Below are 20179 nucleotides of genomic sequence, written 5' to 3'. Positions count from 1 at the left end.
TTGTATTCATCACAATAGTCCCGTTTTTCTATTAAAAGCTAAAATATCTTAAAATAACTTATAATTAAAAATAATGTTTTACATTAATATAAATTAAATAATTTAGATTTTATTGAATTAAATATAAAATTGCAATAAATAATATTTTTTAACTATAATATATTGATAAGTATAGTAAGTTTGTATGTTGTCATGTCAAGTATGTAGTAGTCATAAAGTATCATAAAGTAAATAATGTATAATTTAAATTTTATATAATTATTATCTAAAGTCAATATCGATAATACTTTTGTTACAATTTTAGTTACAATTGAAAGTTACTGTACTATATTATACAGTATTATACTGAAAATTAACTTTGAATTAATTTTAACAAAAATTAATATAAATTTAGTTTACATATTAATGTTTCCATTAATTGATTTATTAAGTACAGACAATAGAAAATATATTACTGTTTAGAGTCTAACTTTAGACAATAGTTATTTAGTTGATTGCTCAGTGACATTTTTAATAACCTATGGTTTTGGTTAAATAAAATTAGTAAAAATAGTTAATTATAGATTTCAGATAATAACGCCAACCAATTAAATTATTTAATTAATCATTTTGCTATTTATATCCTATGTCATAACTTTATAATTTTAATAATATTGTATTATATAAATTTTTATTAAATTTTTAAAAAATCAATAATGATAATAAAATACATAATTTATCAAAACAAATTTTAAAATATTGTGATTAGTATATTTAAACTGCTACCATTTTATTTCTAAACAATTTATATTATATTATCTATATATTCAACAGATTTAAAGAAAAATAATTTTAAAAAATAAGTGTTGATAAGTTGTTAGAAATTGAATAATACAATAAAACAATGATGTAAATTAAAATTATAAGCTTAATATTTTGTATTAAAAAATTAGTCACTTAAACTTAGTAAAATTTATAATTTACTTTAATTGGACAGTAATTTAAATAATGTTAGGTTAGATTAATTAAAATAAATTAGAAACTGTTAGTTAAATTAGTAAAATATCATTAAAAAATATTTTTAACATATTTTATCATTCAATTGACTAAAATGAATAAATTAAATTCATGAGAATTATTGATATTAGAGATATATATTAAATTAATTTACAAATAAAACAATGTTTTAATTATGTTTATTTTTAAGTGTTATATACAAGTTATTTAATACTATAAATATGATAATATATTAGCAAAAATAATTTTTTCATAATCATATTTAATATGTTTAAATTAATTCTAATAAATCAAAATTTAATTAAATACAATATATCTAAGTGTAATCTAGATTATCATAATTGTTTGTTGAATAAATGCTTATCCATTAATATAATATTTATGTATTTTTAAAATTTATACAAAAAAATGATTAGACATTAATGAGATTATTATTAGTCAATTTGATTAACAAAATTGTTGCTTAATATGAATAGAAATGTTAATAAAATAAATATAATGTTTATTATTATTATTATTATAAGTGTGTCGTGTGTTTGGTTTCATGTTTCTTGAGTGATGACTTCTGGACCGCCTGATAACCACAGTTATGATATTGACATTTGTATGGTTTTTCTCCAGTATCTGTTAAAACAACAATAATAATAATCAATCGATTAGTTTAAGTGTTTATCCATAATATTTTGTTAAGTTATCTAATCTCTTACGAGTTCTCATATGTCGATTGATGGCATCAGATCTGACTGTTCCGTACTTACACTTAGGATACTTACACTCAAACCAATTCATATTACGCTTTTTGATCAACTCTTTCATATGTTTGGGATCAATGTGTGGATCGATAGTAATGGAACAGGAGTTCAGATGATTCTTTTGGATATGTTGACGAAGTTTAGTCCGCTTAATGCTCTTATAATTACAGAACTCACACTTATACCTCTGTCCTGTGTGCCACATCAAGTGCTCGTTTAGGGCTGACCTCTGAACTGTCTTATAGTCACAGCCCTCGTAATGACATTTATATGGTTTGTCTCCAGTATGGCATCTCATATGTCTACACCCAACGCAAACAAATTACCGATATTTTAATAGAGAGCTATAGATCTCAATGGACATTAATAGCTCATACCTTACAATACAGTCAGATCTCATTGAGTCATATTTACATTCAGGACTGTATCGACAATAATAGATAATTTTACCGTCAATTTCACGCCTTTCCACATATTGTGCTATATTTTTAATGCTGTTTTCAACGAGTGCCACTTCGTTCATGTGATCAATAGATGAAGACTTATCGGAACCAACATCGGGAACGTCGACATCAACTATAAAAATAATTGACAATTTTATCTCTTGTTTTAGAAATAATAATCATTGAAAATATAAACCTTGAATGTCCTCAGTGGCTGTCGTCGCAAATGCATTGAAAAGATTGATTGGAACTAATTGTGTTGTCTTGAAATATGAACTACTGGTGCATCTGTTTGGACTGTTATGAATAGTCGGCCGAATAATTCCGTGGGTTTTCTTCAAGTGAATCGATAGTTTGCTTCTCTCAATACAAGCATAACTACATTCGTCACACTTGAATGGCTTATGGCCGGTGTGTGTCCTCTCATGGATCAGTAGTGTACCCAAAACGGTAAACCGTTTGCCACAACCAGGATATTGACATTTGTAGGGCTTTTCGCCAGTGTCTACACAAAGACAACGATAATAAGTGTTTGAGAAAAATAATCTTAAAAATAATATCTTTAGTGTCAATCAATATATCATACGTCTTCTGATATGTATTTTAAGAGCCGATGATTGAATGGTAGCGTAAGTACAGCCTTCAAATGAGCACCGATACGGTCGGATACCTGTCTCAATCAAACTTCATAAGTAATCTTCTAATAATACATATTATTATCACACAATATACCCGTATGTTTCCGTAGATGTCGATGAATTGAATCGGATCTAATAAATAACAATAAAAATGTTTATTTCTTGTTAATTAAGTATTGCGTGGGATATATGGTATGTGTAGGCAGTGGTCGACATTTTGATGCCGTTTTTAATACATATTGTTGTTTACTGAGCGGCCAATTACCTGTTTGTTGTGTAGTCGCAGCCCATCCACAGACATCTGTACCATATTTTGCCGTCGATTTGGTTCTTCTCGATGTAATCCTCGATATTCTTGTGTCCAATCATATGGTGATTGTTATTAACGGTCGCTCTTTTGTGGTTAACATTCATTGTTCTTGAGTTTGTTTCTAACAAATAACTCCCTATTGTTGTCACCAATTGTTATACAGATTTCTCTCTAAACTTAAGACATTAAGTCAATGGATATAAATATTATCAAATCAATTGATCGGTTGATACTAACCATCGATGAAAACAATGGTTTTATTGAAAACAATAATCAGTTGAAAACAACAGATATATTGAGTGTTATATCGAAACAACAGTCACTTCACACTTACATTTAGGGACCGATCAGTAATTGCCGTTTGACTCATACAGTACTATACTATACTAAAGCCGTTATAGCGTTATATGCATTGAAAGCAATTCATAGCAAACAAATGCAGTATTTATTTGAAGCCAAATAACACACACACATAACACACACGCATTTGACACACACACGCACACAATGACACACACACACGCACTACTCTATTCAATATAGGCCTACACATACATACTATATATACTACACACACACACACACACACACACACACACACACACACACACACACACACACACACACACACACACACACACCATATATTTAATATAACTAAAATATAAGTTTATTTATATAGTATACTGTAGTATATACTGTACAAATACCAAACACACACACATATAATTTATATTCGTGTGTGTGTTGTGTGAAAGAGAGTATCTATTATACTCTCTCTCTCTCTCTCTCTCTCTCTCTCTCTCTCTCTCTCTCTCTCTCTCTCACACACACACACACACACACACACACACACACACACACACACCTACAGTATATATACTGAATATAAATTATATTTTGCTTATATTTTAGGAAATATTATATACAGTATATGCATCCACACACACACACACGCAAAGTACAGACACACACACACGCAAACACACACTCACACACACACACACACACACCTGCTTTAGTAGGCATTGATTGGCCAAAAATAGTTTGCTTTAATGCACTTTAGTATCGGGCAATCATTTATTTTTTTTTTTTAAAACATTTGGTATCTGTTTTTATATAACATAAATTTAGTTTATCATGGTAGTATTTCTATGATTATTTATTAAAACATTTACTTAATAAACTATGAACATATATCTGGATAATATTTCAATATAAAAATTTATTATATGTAAAACATTAAAAATAATAAAATTTATATATTGTATCATAGACTAATAAATTTTGTTTATTTATTTATATAAATTTATTATTTGATTATAACTTTAGAAAATTGATAATATTTTTATGACTTAAAAATACAACTATAAGTAATATAAATTTATATACATATATAGTATATATTAATTTTATAAATAAGAAAAATTTTCATTAATATTTTTTTGTAAAACACAAAAAAAATGTAAATTAATAAAAATAAAATCATGAAAAAATTAGATGACATAAAATAAATAGTAAATTCAATGCACAGTATTTTTAAATAATTAATGAGTAAAAACTAATTATAATAACTATTTATAAGGAGATAATTTTTTTTAAAAATCATTATAAATAAAAAATGATTGTATGACATACTGTAGAAATAAGTGCAATAAGTTTTATGATGAACAATAAAATGAGTTTAAACTAAGATAGCAAGGTGATTTGAAACCATTGGGATCAGCCATATCCCTTATAGCTGAATATGTGCTGGCTATACCAGCTATTATACCAATTAATATTATTATTATCAACAATATTTTCACTTTCAATGTAATCTCTCTGTAAATATAAATTGTAATTAAAAAATAATAATATTTTATTTCTACTGTTTCTTCACTACTAGTGATTAAAATATGTTAAGCAAACAAACAAATAAATATAATTACCTTTTAGGCCATTCCTTGTTTTGATTTTGTTGTGAAACTAAGCTCAGGTAGAAAATCGGTGGCAAAACAAATGTCATTAAAGTTACTGAAGAACCACCGATTAAGCTCAAGATTTTACCAAATTGTGGCACTGATAGGGCTGTAAAACATACCAATGCCATCAATACGGTTCGGGTTATACATCGTTTATATGTAAAATCTATTAATTAATTTATTTTTGTTGTTGAAAATATTAATAATAAAATTTAAAATTAATTAATTGTTTTAAATGATCAAATAATTAGTTTTTATACACACATTGAGGTATTCCAACTAAATCTTCAAATTCTTGTGCCACAGGATTTAGTATAATAAGAAACGCCAAAAACAAATGGATTGCAAATAACAAAGTTATTGTTGTCCGGAGTCCACCAATTGATACGGAGTTCAATATATCAGAGCTGACACTACTGCCAAATACCGTAAAACCAGCAATACTTACGGGTAAATACAGTATAATTAAAACTATAAAAACATAATAATTGTCAAACAATTTATGTGAATTAGTTTAATAATATTTTTTGCAATAAAAAAATATCTAATAATTACTGATAAATCCGACGACAACAGCAATAGGAAATTTAGTCCTGTCTTTCATATCATTTTGAAAAGTGGGAAAAGCGGCGGCGCCTCCAAAGGCAAATACAATGGTACCGAAGCCAAGAAAAAAGTTGCTAAATGTTGGCGAATCGTGATTTGCCTTATCTTTAAATGTTGGCGCGTCTATTATTATTTGGACAATCAATAATATGAGTCCCAAAATTGTTGTGCCAATTGCACCGAAAGCGAGTGGCCAGAAATCGGCGGGCGATCCCAACCACGACAGAGGTATTAATAGTAGGGTTAATATAAGAATCCAATCACAAAGGGTTATGTGTTTTATAAAAGAGTGGGTAAGAGATTCAAGTAATTCAGAGCACAATAGTATATATACAACGTTTCCTCCAAAGAATGTCACATCCATTACCACTGAACAGACATAACTATATTTAAAATACAATTTTTTAAATAAATTATATTTTTTTAATTATTGACTTTAGTTTGTATACCTCATCCACTTTCCATTGGCTCGAAAACCGATTGATGCGAAAGGGTTTCGGGTATTACCTCTATATTCAGGCCATCGTTCTTCAAGCATAAGCCAACAACGGGCTAAACATACGCCAGAATACGATGCTATGAGTCCGGCAATTATAATCAGAGCTATTCCTGTCCATCCTATTTAACAATTATTTAATTTATATAAATATTTATTATAATTATTTAATTTTAAAAAACACAAACATTTACTGTACTGTATCGTAATTGTATATTTTAATCTATACTATTAGATTATGCTAATAAATAAAAATTGATATAAAAATAATAAAATAAATTAAGATAAATGATATGCACATATTATGCAGTACAGTATATTACTGTATTTATATATGATATACATAAATACAACATATATAAAATCATTTACTATAATAATACTGTAAAATTCCTATATATTAAATAAAAATAATTTATAAATATAAATTTAACAGTTTTATTAGTTTATAAATAATTTCTAAAAATTTATTACCTGTATTAGCCAATGCCTCTGGTAAGGCTAACACACCACTACCGGCTAATTCACCGGAGATAAACACAATAGCAGTCAATACAGATAATCCTTTTTTATGGCCATCAATTGCAGCACCCGGTACTTCCAAATCAATGGTCGACTTTCCCATAATGAGTATTTTGCTTTTAATGTATTACAAACAAACAAAAACTAAAACTTTTAATAACAAATTTATTGTTTCAAATGAAATAAAAATGTTTGATATACTAATAAACACTTCGACCAATTAAATATGTAATTATTATCAGTTTAATAAACTCATTGAAAACAATTGTCGAGTGAAATATTTTTCTATACGTTTGTCATCATATCTATCACAAGCGTAAGGATTCAATAAAAAATTTGATTAAATGTGTCTAACCTTATCATTCAGCTATTATAGTAATTACTAATCATTATTACAATTATGACATACCGATAAATTTTTAGATAATTGTTTTTTTATTAAAAAATTTAAGTAAAATTATATTTTTTTAGATTTTTAAAATTTTTTTATTAAATCATCACTTCTCAGCAAATTTAAAATAAACATGAATTACCTGTTATAATACACTATTATTATACACTGTAATTCAATACAATATTATTATATAATAATTTTCATTGGCCTCTTAACATCTTAAATAAAAATTTATACATAAATATTTATAATATCAATATTTTTTCAAAAAGTACAACATATTATATAAGTTTTTAAAGTTCATTATTAAACATGAATATGCAATATAACAGTAAATTTTTAAACAAAAGTATCATATAAATTAAGTCCAATAAAAGTTTTAGTATTTTCATATTAAATTAATATCAAACTATCAGTTATTATATCGATAATTACAAATCAAATATCAATTGACTTTTGATATTAAATTACTTAACACCTGCAATATGTAACAGTCTTGTGTTTAATGTTTCAAATTTTTCAAGTGATTTCATTGATGCACTTGACTATCATATAAAATAATTTATATAAAAATGCACTTTAATGTATTGTAAATTATAATATACAGTATTATTATCTCTGCTAATTGAAAAAATTATTGTAAATTTATTGTCTACTGTATACAGTATAATAAAAAGTGTTAATTATTTATCATTTATTTGAATAAATCATTGTTAATATCGTCGATTGTTATGCGTTATCAAATCACACAATTATTATTACTGTTATTATTGAAAATGATCAATATACTTTTTTTTTAATTATACAGTAATAAATGTATCAGTCCTTAAAATAATATAGTATTAAATTATTGAAAATTGAAAATAAACTATTGTTAAAACAATATTTAATATTAATAAAAATAACCAATTTATCCACACATTAATTTGCAATAAATACTACTCTTAGTCTAACGAATTATTCTTATTTTAGTATTTAAATTGTTTTTTATAATAAAATAAAATATTTAAGCTAATATAAAATAAATATAAATTAAACGTCATTTAAATATCATACGAATTAATAAATGTAAAGTATGTAATAATATAATAGTAATGTTTATTTCAATTGTTATATATGTCTATTTCATAATTAAATGTTAAATATTTTAAATTGATAATAAATGACACACTTTTAAATTAGATGCCATTTTTACATTTGGAAACAAAATATATTTATTCAATATATTTTGTATCTGTATTGTAAAATTACTCTAATATTATTATACCGTATATTAAATACTGTACTAAAAAGTTAATATTTTAATTTATTAGTATTGAACAATATTTAAAACATTAATTAAGTTAACAATATAATACTATTAAAATGCCATTAATAGTATGGATAGTTTTAAACAATTTTATAAGTTATAATTTATTAAATATAGTATTGTATAATATAAAATTACGTATAGAATATATAATAGTACAGTATACAGTACATTTTATATTTTATCATTAATAATAAATATTATTATTAAATTTATATTCAATCAAATAAAAACTATTTTAAATAATATTTTGATTACAGTATATCTATTATATGTATTTTGAAAATCGATGTACAGTACAAAAACTGTTTTATTATATAGTATAAATTTTATATATGTTTATTTAATTTCATACTGTAGTTAACATTTAATATAACAGATTATATAAAATTTAATTGATATGAAGTAATTAAATAAATATGCTAATAAATCAACAATTTTATTATTAATTAAAACTCCACTTTCAAGCAATTAAGTCTATATTTAATATATTGAATAGAAAATAATTATCTGCATTCAATAAATAGTTGAAATCATTTGATAAGTTATAAAACTTATAATGATTCATCAATACTTATAATTAAATCTTTCAATATTTATTGTAATAAATTAATGTCAGAATTATCATTTTATAATTAGATAAGGAAATAGTGAATTCAAAATTAAATTTTAATTATTAAATATAATACAGTGTGATATTATTAAAATATATTTATTATGAATATCAATAAATTACCGGTAAGATTGTGCAGCAATCAAAATAATTATAATATTCAGGTTATCAGTAAAGTATTTGGTATTTTAATAGAAAAAAAACTCAGACATGAAAACCATTGATATTGTAAAACATCTAAACTAAAGAAGATATTACGCGAACAACAGTTTGATAGTATTAAATGTTATGATAAATACCACCAAATTTACAAAAAAATGCTAAATTAACTCTTCATTAATCCAATCAAAAAGAAAATTCAATATAAAATTATTGTTTTTGTAGTCAATGAAGTTGGCTGTAGTTATCTTTCATTGTCAAAATCAGTCAAATCTATCATTGAATTAATTAATAAACGCAAAAATATACTAAGACACAATTTTAATGAAAACAATTTTAATGAAAAATATCATTTTTTAACTAAACTAATAGGATACGAAATTAATAAATATGAAAATAATAAATTTAAATCATTGATAACTAAATCAAATAATTTTAATAAATTTTATAAATATGTTAAATGTATTTCTAGTGATGTAACTAATAAATGTTTTATTAATGATAAAAACGAGACAATAACTGATAATCAGTTAATAGTAGAAAATTTCAAGAATGAATTCATAAAATCATATAATAATAACACTAATAATAATTTTCAGAATATTGTCACAAATTTAAATAATAATTTATTTGAATTTGATTTATCTATGAATGATGTAATAAAAAGTTTTCAGAAATATAATTATAATTCATCACAAGGATTAACATTTATTGATAATATTGTACTAAAAAACTGTTTAAATGGTACTTCAAAATTAATTTATTTTTTATTTAACAAAATTTTATTTCATCAGCATTTTCCACAAAAATTAAAAATAATTGAAATTACACCTATAATTAAAAGTAATAAAAATAAGCAATTATTTAACTCTTACAGAGCTATTGGGGTTCAATCAAATTTATTTAGGATTTTTGAAAATATTATTAATCAAAAATTAATACCGTATATTGAATTTAATAATATTTTACCCAATTGTCAATATGCTTATAGAACCAAAATAGGTCTAAAAAATTTTCATATAGATATGCAACAAGTAATTTGTAATGCTTTTAATAACAATATTGTTGGTATAGATATTATATTTTTAGACTTTTCTAATGCTTTCAATACTGTATCTCATGATATTTTAATGAAAAAACTTAAAAGTTATAATATACATGGTAAATTTTATAATATTTTATGTGATATTTTTAAAGATAGATACCAATATGTTAAATATAATAATCATAAATCAGATTTATTTAGTGTACAATCTGGTGTAATACAGGGTGGAGTTACATCAAGTGTTTTATTTAATCTATACATTTCAGATATTATACAAAATTTAAATAGTTATATTTTTAAATATGCGGATGATATTACATTAATCAAAATAATTAATAATAATAATGACTGTCATAAGTTACAATCTGATTTAAATTGCATTTCAAATTTTTGTATTATAAATCAGTTACAATTAAATATTAGTAAATGTGAATTTATGCGAATTTCAACTAAATCTACTGAAATAAATGATTACTTTATAAATTCTACTAAAATTAAAAATATAGATAATAACAAAAATGTAGGTATATTTTATGATAAAAATTTTAATTTTAATATTCACGTAAACTATATATACAACAAATGTATTAAAAAATTTGCAATTTTAAAAAATATTTGTAAAAAAGCTAGTGGTAATACCTTTTTAAAAGCATATCAAACTTATATTATACCCATAATTGAATATTGTAACCTATGTTTAGTATATAATTCAACACAATCTGAAAAAATTGAAAAAATTCAGAAAAAAGTGACAAAATATATCTGTATGCTAATGAATAAATTTAATTTATCATATTATGAAAGATTAAAATTTTTAGATTTAGAATCATTAGGTAAACGCAGAATTTTACAAAATTTGAAGTTATTTTTTAAAATAAAACTTAAAAACATTGATATTCCTAACAATTGGATAAACTGTGTTGAATTCTATAATACAACTAGACATGGGATAAAATGTAGAAAAACTGTTAATAGATTAAAAAGGTTTGATAAAAACTTTTTTGATTATAATGTAAATTTATTTAACAATTTACCACAAAATATTAGGGATGAAACAAATTATAACAAAATAATTAATTTACTTAATTGTTATTTTAAATAAATATGTAATTTTAAAATAATTTTAACATATTTTATTGTCAAATATTATTGTATATTATTATGAGAATATTGTATTTCATAACAAGTATGTGAAATAAAGATTATTATTATTATTATTATTATTATGGCTAAAAATGGTCACAAATTTTATGTCCATCACAACACTACAAAAGATTAGGTACTTTTCAAACCCAAATCATGTTTTGGTCACATATTATAAATACTTGATATTTTATTTTGTTATAATAACTACCATAAATAAATAAGATAAAATTTAACCATAATTTTTATAAACATTTTATTTACAACTAACATCAACATTCAAATCAAAATCATTGTCATTAATATCTAAATCATAAATTTGATTTATTTTTTGTTGTTTTAAGGTCTCGAAAGCAATTTGATTACAACTTTTAAGTTTATGATTTGGTATATGTTTTCGGACTCTTTTCTCTAAATAAGACATTTCATTGTTAGCCAATTGTAAGCCAAAAGCCTTAAAATCACACAAAAGTCTGAATACAGAATCAAGTGATTGAATATTCGTTTTGTTGACCAAAGAGTCTATCGGCAAACGCATTGACCGAATGCCATCTTTCGTGGCCTTCGGTAAAGACAATTCAATCACTTGGTTTCGATCAACAATACCGCCGATTATGAATACAGCGTTGCGATCGTATTCGGTCATCACTTGAGTCGCGTGTGGCGACAAAAATATCAGATCTCGTTTGTCGAAGAGGTCTAAATAGGATTTAGATGTGATATTGACATACGATTTACTGGACACAAGTTGTGGATATAAAAAGTTCATAAATCCAATGGTTTTGTCGTCGGTGTTGACGTTACATAAGTTAAGACAAAACGGCAGTTCATTTGAATAGTCGTATGTCTTGTATTTGTTGAACTCATAGATACGATGCAACTGTTCCGCTAAGTTCTTGCACTCATTGGTCGACATATGTCTGTCAAATGATATATCAAAGCAAACATTTTGTCCATAAAGTGTACTATTCTTCAGTCCATTCATATAAAACTTTTCTAACTTTTGATTGCAAAATAAAAAAAAACATTTTTTATAAATGAATATAATTATTGAAGTATCAATGGATTCGTTACCTCGTATGGCATGAATGGTATAATGAGGTGATTGTGACCATCGATGTCATCTAATTTCTTCATCAAACCTAACAAATGTCTCCTTTTGGCTGAACTCAAGTCTCGCCATATTCTTCCGTATCGACTGATATGATAACAATCCATAAGATGTTTCATGTGGTTAACCGAAAGTCCATCAGGTATTGAATGTTTATGTGTATCACTATTGCTGTACAACCGAAACTCATTCAGTATAATCTTAATCAGTGCTTCCGTCCGTTTATTTGTGGCCAATGTCTTGAAGCGATCGTAACACAGGTCGTCGTCTTCGCAATCATTGTTAACACTTCCGGTGATGCGATTGGATATACACGACAAGTATCGGCCAATACATCTGTTGTTTGGCCACTGGTTGGCAATGAATTTATGTGTCAAATGTAAGCGATTCAATGCAAACATCACTGCAATTGATCCACAATTTCTATGAATGTATTGATCACATGGGTTGGTAGAGCTCTTTAAGGAATTAAAAATCCCGAATAGTGATGGTAGCTCAGACCGCTCTGAGTCTAACCATATCACCCACATAGCTGTCCGACCTCCGCAATTCGAGATATTCAACTTTAAAGTCGAAATTTTTTGACGTTATTTATGAATATGATACATAATTTCTATGTATTTTTCAATGCTGATTATGAATATGAAATCTAAATCTCATTATGTCAAATAGTTTTCGAGATATTCGACTTTAAAGTCAAAATAAATATTTGTGACAAAATAATTTAAGTACTGTATGTAAGGACAGGGGTTTTAGCCATGTCCACTTCAAGGAACTATAGCTCAAATAGATGAACTTCTGGTATCGGGGTATCTTCGGAAAATATATCCGGTCTATAGATATTCTTCTTAGAAATATAGGTCTCTGGGCTTCTCTATGTCAATCAATTCAATGCCAACACTACTTCTATCACAGCACTCATAATCAATTTAACACTCATTTTATATAAAAATCACATTTCATTAACAAATAACCACTTTATTTATAATAAATTAGATTAAATAGTTAACAAAATGATTATATATATATAAATAATGATGTTTTCTTATATATGGGCTCTCTGTCCCTCTCTCTCTCTCTCTCTCTCTCTCTCTCTTTTAGGTCGGACCCCCCTTAGGCCACCTTCTCTGAGTCCTCACGCTCTTAGACTACCTTTTATGACTTCTCTCTTATGACTAACTCTAGGACTGAATTTACATTTCAATAATCAAGTGCTTATATAGACATAAATACATAATTGCATTAATCATTAGATTAGGAAATTTACAATAAATATTAGAAATCTGATTCAATATATTTTAAATAATACTAATTATCATATCTTTATCATTGAATTACTCGATATTAGACTTATATCATATGAATAGTTGAGTACTAATTATAACTGAATATTGAATTATTAAACTTATAAATCATATAAAATATATTATAAACTCTTAATTTTAACTGAAATATGAATATTGATTGCTATTTGAATATTGAATAATCTCTTTGAATAGCATTTGACTCATTCATACTAAAAATAACCTCTAATTTTCAAATATCCATTACATGTATCTTATGTAACGATAGTTGTTTGTTGGGTTAGTTGGTAGGGTAGGTTAGTTTATTAAAATACACAAATATAGGTAAATTTTATTTATTACTTAATATTAAGATTATACATTAGTGTTTTAAAGGTAAAAGTAGAATAAAAAAACTAGTGTGTGTTTGTAATTATTTTTTTAGACATTTTCGTTAAATATACTATCATTTACCTCAAATGAACGCAAATATTCTGTCGGATCACTTGTCGTATAGCGGTTCAAGAAGGTATAAGTTAGTTCTTCCAAAAATGTATATTCGGCAATTTAAATTGTTCCTCTAATAAAATTCTTAAAATTTAAAAAAATAAAAAAATACGTAAAAATATTGTTGTGAATGTATAATTGTTCTTATAATAGATTGCCTCCATATCTCTTTAAATAAATGTTCCTGAAGCCGATTTATTAAGTGTGTGTGCCATTGTAATAAAATTATGCTAAACTTTGAATAATTCTTACAAACTTAAATCAAATGATTTTTTTTTATTTTTCACATAATACTCCTCTTTCTTTTCTTTAGTGACAACTTTAAAAATAAATGTTAACTAAGAAATAATTACATTTACTAGCATTATTATAGTTACGCCAAAAGAAATTGATTAAGTCGAATATCTCGAAAACTGTGACATAATGTATATTAATTTTCATATTCATAATTAATATTAGAAAAATCATAAATATCTCATATTCATAAATAATGTGAAATAATATTTTTGACTTTAAAGTCGAATATCTCGAAAACTATTTGACATAGTGAGATTTAGTTTTCATATTCATAATTAGTATTGAAAAATGCATAGAAAGTATGTATCATATTCATAAATAACGTCAAAAAAAATTTCGACTTTAAAGTCGAATATCTCGAATTGCGGAGGTCGGACAGCTATGTGGGTGATATGGTTAGACTCAGGGCGGTCTGAGCTACCATCACTATTCGGGATTTTTAATTCCTTAAATCACTCTATCAGCCGATCACATGTTTGTGTTGACAATCACTGCTATTATTGACTGTCAATGTATGCCATCTCTCGATCTCTTTAATTGTAATTATAATATAATATATTTATATATCTATTCATAAATTCTTTAATTTTAACTAAATTTCTTATATAATGTTTGTAACAATTTTTTTATTTAAAAAATCAAAAAATCTAATATTATTTACAATTTTCTAATATAATTTAATTATATTCTTTAAATGTTATAAATTAAAACATATTTATACTAACAGATATCATTCATATATAAATTTTTCAATATAACTTTTAAGACTACAAAAATATTTTATATTTACGGTATAACAATTTTTTATAAATTAAAATATTGTATTTTATAATACATTATTGCTTTATCTGTAACTTTAATATATATAACATTTTTTTTAAAAATATTATATTATAGTAAATGTTGTATAAAAATAGTTACCAATATTTTTAACTAATATAACATTAATTAATAAAAATGCAATATTCCATCAAATATTGATATAATATTACTGGAAATACTTATTAATTTTAGGTATTAAGCGCTACAATAAAAAGCTAACGTAAAAACACCGCTAAGAGTTGTAATACAAAAACACATTAAGGAATATCTGTCTCTTTCATGAATATTCTTAACCACAACGGTATCACTCCAGGCATGACTTCGACGACTTTTATATTTATTTAATGGTATTGTTTGTGGATTTAGTATTAGTTCCGTTGAGGCCAGAGATGACTGTTCCGATAGATGTGGTGATGAACTATTAGATGGTTGATCCGTAATCACAGTTTGTTTATTATGTCTTTGTTGTTCAATTGCTTTGGTAACTGTTTGTCTAAATATAGCCAAAGCATAGCTCGGCGGCAGATCGTCGACAACACCGGAATTGTAGTTATCGTTGGCCTCGGAAGCTGTGATGGACTTCGGATGTATCCTATTGTCTGCAGACATGTTGTAAACATTATTGTAAACTGAGTGTCATTTTAAAATTATTTTTAAACTTATATATAAATAAATATTTTATTTTAAAAATTATGTTTTATTATATTTACAGACAAACATAATAAAGATATTGATTTTCAACAGAATTGAATAATACAGTTAAATAGTGTATTTAAAATATATATACAACTACTGTACATAAATTCATATGAAAAGCTAAACAATTATATCGAGAAAAAATATATAAAAATTATTATTTTATATATTAATATTATATTTTATGTGTATTTGTATTTGTATTGTATTATATACAGTATACCTTTACACAATTAAATATGTCATGCGATATGACTATTAAATTATATTTCATAAATATTTTTGAGTTTAATATCATTTTCATTTGAAAAATAATATGCTGTAAGAAGTCTACATTTTTTTTATTCATATAATATTGCTTATTTGTAATAAATCATAAATCATATTTATTATTGTAATACAATTATATTTTAATTTTATTTATTTATAAATTATTTAACAAAATTTTTTAAATAAATTAGTTATATTTGACAATTCAAATAAAATTTAATTTAATATTTTATTATAGTGATTTTATGAAAATAATTATTTATATAATATTATTATAAACAAAAACAATGTGAATGCCTTTATTATATAATTATATTATTATTTAAATACAAGTCTAATTTGTTTGTTAAGATAATAATTATTGTTAACTATATAAGTATAAATATATAGCATTATAAGTTTAAATGTCAAAAATTTAATTATTTTTATTATTATATATTTAATGAAAGAGGAATATAAAAACATAATTATTATACAAAAAATATATATAAATTAATTATATTGTTAAACAATAACTTTGTTTATTATATAAAAATATATTTAAAAACAACTATTTATTTAATTGTAATTTAAGTAAGACAATTTAATTAAAACTTTATTATTAAATAAATACATTTAAATAATTAATCTATAAATTTAATTATTATAATTTTTAATTTTTGGAAAATTTTTTGTAAAATTATATAATATTTTATTAAAAAATCTTTTTAACTTTTAATAATTTCTAAATTTACTATTATTAAATTAAACTATTATATGCATAACTTTTTATTAATTGCTAAATTTAATTACAACATTTTGAATTAAATAAATATATGAATATTATGTTAAAATGAATTTAAAATTAGGTATTAGCAATTTATTAAATGTTAATATTAAAATCATTAACAAATTTTATTTCTAAACAAAAAATTTTTATAACAACAAAAACTTAATCAACAGTTGTTTCAAAAAAATAAAATAATTAATTAAATTAGAAAAAAGTTAATATTTATAGTTTGAAATTCATGACTACTTAACACATCATTCATACATAACTGTTATGAATAGAAATTTAATACTTTTATTTTAATGAATACTGACTTAATAGTTAAATGATTGCAATTTAATAAATAATTGCAATTAATCGCAAATATTAGTGTAACACAAACAACACCATCGGAAACAACACGTGTCTTCAGACTGATCCACAAGACTAGGATTTGATACAATTAACTGTTGATTAGATTGGGTCGGAGTCGTCACAAATGATGGTCCGATTGAATCGACACTAGGAATGGTATGCAATGCTATTATATCACATGTGTTGGTGTGAGTCATCAATTGTGTGACATCCAGACCAGTCGTCCATCCATTAAACGTCCTTTTATTTTGATTGTTATTACAAACATTATTATTAATAAACTTATTATTATTATTACTTTTGATGGGCTGTTTGGCAATCATATGACTGACATTACCACAACTGGTCTTTTCGGTGATACTTTTATTGTGAGGCAATGAACCGTTTGTCTCACTAATAACTGATGAATCCATTGCTTGACTGTAAGAATACGTACGAATTGGTCTCATATTTATTGGTTTTTAAAATTATAATATATTTTTACGAGTTTTAAAAATTAATATATTTTTTGTTTTTGTAAACTTGAGACAAACTCGGAAAAAGTTTTTTATTAAACTTTTAATAATTTCATTTCAATGTCAATCGTAATCATATGACATAAAACAATATTTTACACTAATTTAATTATTATTATTATATCATATTTGGTAGCATATATAATATTATAATAGTAACATAATTTAGCATACATATATTAATTAAAGATTTTATATTTTGGATATTTAGTAACAAAAGTTTATTTTTAATTGTAAAAAATAGTTAATTAATTTGTAAATAATAATAAATATATAAGTATAATATTATAATGGAATTTAAATAATAAAATTATTATATTTTGAAAACAATCACATTAAGTAAACGTTGTTAAATAAATACAAAACAACAAATTAGATTTTAAAATAAGCATTTTTAACCAAAATATTAGTTATTTTTTTAAAACTTTCATGAAATTTATATGATTTCAAAAGTTATTGCAAAGCATTTCAATTGAATTCATTATATTAATAACAGAAACAACACATGTATTGAAAAATATATTTATTTTATGGACTAATGGTTTGCTTTTGAAAGTTGAAGGAAAGTAAAGCCCATTAGTATTGTTGTTTGGGTTTTGTTGTTGTTATTCCTGTTTTTTTTTCTCGAAGACAACTTGTTTTTGGTGGTGACTTACAACTAGTCTTAAAGAGAGTCAAATAGAAAAGGAGTGGAAAATGTATGTGAATTTACTGTGAAATGTGGATCAAAAAAGAGGTTAAGTTTGTGTACTTTTATTTTTAATACCAATTTTTGATATGACGTGTGTTTGTTTGTAAAGTTATATTAACGCAAAAATTCAAATATATCAGTAATTTTAGTCTAAATATCGCCTCTCATATCGTGTTTCTTACAGTTGTTTCATTCAATATAATAGTATAATGCCATCAATTGTGATGTCATTTAGTAGTGTCTCCTCTAAATAAATGTTATATAAAAAAATATTTGATTTAAAAAAATTATTTGTAAAATTTTTAAAAAACTTATGAAAATAATTAACGACAAAACTGCTTATTATCACCACTTAAGAAACCAAATATGACATCGACTTCATTGACATCTCTAAACAAAGTAAACACCGAAACAATACTATCATCTCAAGCAAAGAGATCTCAATCTGATCCAGACTTTCAAGTAATCGATATCACTATTGAGTATGTGTTCAAAGTGCCGATGAATAACAATAAGCCCAGTGATAGTCAACAAACAATTGCCGACGATATGAAAATAAAATTCATTGATTCAGTTGATAATGAAGTACCAAATATTAGTGATAATGATTGCCATCAAACTAATGACAATCAGTTTATAACAGACAACAAGTTTGGTCAGAAAAGACTAGGCGTGTGTTGTCTCTCGCCTTTTGATTTAATCAATCAATTGTTGCTATACTTGTGTCAGATTCCGGTCTGTCTTTGCATGTCTTCAGTGTTATGTCTGGTCTGCTGTTGTGCCGCAAGATTTAGATTTAGATGACATCTTATAATTTAATTGTAATGTTTTAATGTTATATATAATGATAATAAGTGTTTGTTATAATAAAATGTTTTAATTAGTAATATATAAAATAATAAAATAGTAATTTTTGTATATTTTATTAGTTTTAATACATATAAAGTTGTATTTTCGACTTTAGACTCGAATACTTATTGTTGTTAACCACTTAACAAAAAATATAATATCTCTTTGAACTTTAAATTATAAAACCAAACTTTGCTACAAATATTATATACATTTAATTAAATTCACAATAAATAATAATTGTATTATTTTACATAATAGTCAATTATGGATAATTCAATATTAGTTTATATTTAACTATTAAATATTTTGTACAATAACTTTGTAATAAAAACAAATCAAATAATTTAAATATACATTAGATTGAAGAAATTAAAATTAATTAATTATTTAATATTTTGCTTAATAATTAAATGCAATAAATAAATTTTTAACAATTAAATATTATATTTATTTTATTAATATTTTTATCAATATTTGCATTTTGTAAAATAATTTTATTCTACAAAAAATACATATAAATTATTGGTATGATGTAAATTGTTTAAACAGATTAAAACATTATTAGGCTAATTATAACTTAGCTCTCAATAACATTAATAATTGAAATGATATATCAATATGA

The 20179-nt window shown here is 24.0% G+C and overlaps 3 protein-coding genes across 8 annotated transcripts; all 3 read right to left on the bottom strand.

Moving 5' to 3' along the window:
- Positions 1-1479: 1479 nt before the first annotated feature.
- On the bottom strand, positions 1480-3571 carry LOC128952916 (zinc finger protein Xfin-like). 6 transcript variants are annotated; one of them, XM_054298378.1, is made up of 8 exons: positions 3377-3571; positions 3095-3315; positions 2924-2961; positions 2778-2861; positions 2388-2696; positions 2126-2324; positions 1704-2050; positions 1480-1620 (listed from the first exon to the last, which is right to left on the bottom strand). In XM_054298378.1, exons 2-8 carry the CDS (start codon positions 3241-3243, stop codon positions 1514-1516), a joined length of 1233 nt encoding a protein of 410 aa, XP_054154353.1. In that variant the 5' UTR covers positions 3244-3315; positions 3377-3571; the 3' UTR covers positions 1480-1513. The 6 variants fall into 6 exon arrangements, with proteins under 6 accessions (XP_054154353.1, XP_054154357.1, XP_054154354.1 ...); XM_054298382.1 differs by having other exon boundaries at positions 1770-2050; XM_054298379.1 differs by having other exon boundaries at positions 3095-3310.
- A 1211-nt stretch (positions 3572-4782) lies between these two features.
- On the bottom strand, positions 4783-6874 carry LOC128952915 (uncharacterized). The gene is made up of 6 exons (XM_054298377.1): positions 6680-6874; positions 6159-6327; positions 5659-6092; positions 5368-5574; positions 5071-5269; positions 4783-4963 (listed from the first exon to the last, which is right to left on the bottom strand). Exons 1-6 carry the CDS (start codon positions 6828-6830, stop codon positions 4801-4803), a joined length of 1323 nt encoding a protein of 440 aa, XP_054154352.1. The 5' UTR covers positions 6831-6874; the 3' UTR covers positions 4783-4800.
- Positions 6875-10444: 3570 nt separating this feature from the next.
- On the bottom strand, positions 10445-13024 carry LOC128951220 (tRNA methyltransferase 10 homolog B-like). The gene is made up of 3 exons (XM_054296469.1): positions 12465-13024; positions 11662-12390; positions 10445-10456 (listed from the first exon to the last, which is right to left on the bottom strand). Exons 1-3 carry the CDS (start codon positions 12900-12902, stop codon positions 10445-10447), a joined length of 1179 nt encoding a protein of 392 aa, XP_054152444.1. The 5' UTR covers positions 12903-13024.
- Positions 13025-20179: the final 7155 nt, after the last annotated feature.

The sequence above is a fragment of the Oppia nitens genome, unplaced genomic scaffold (assembly GCF_028296485.1).
Source record: "Oppia nitens isolate AA-2021 unplaced genomic scaffold, nextdenovo-longstitch-racon4-pilon3 scaffold1_pilon_pilon_pilon, whole genome shotgun sequence".
Classification (NCBI taxonomy): domain Eukaryota; kingdom Metazoa; phylum Arthropoda; class Arachnida; order Sarcoptiformes; family Oppiidae; genus Oppia; species Oppia nitens.
This window is presented reverse-complemented; position numbering and strand designations above follow the sequence as displayed.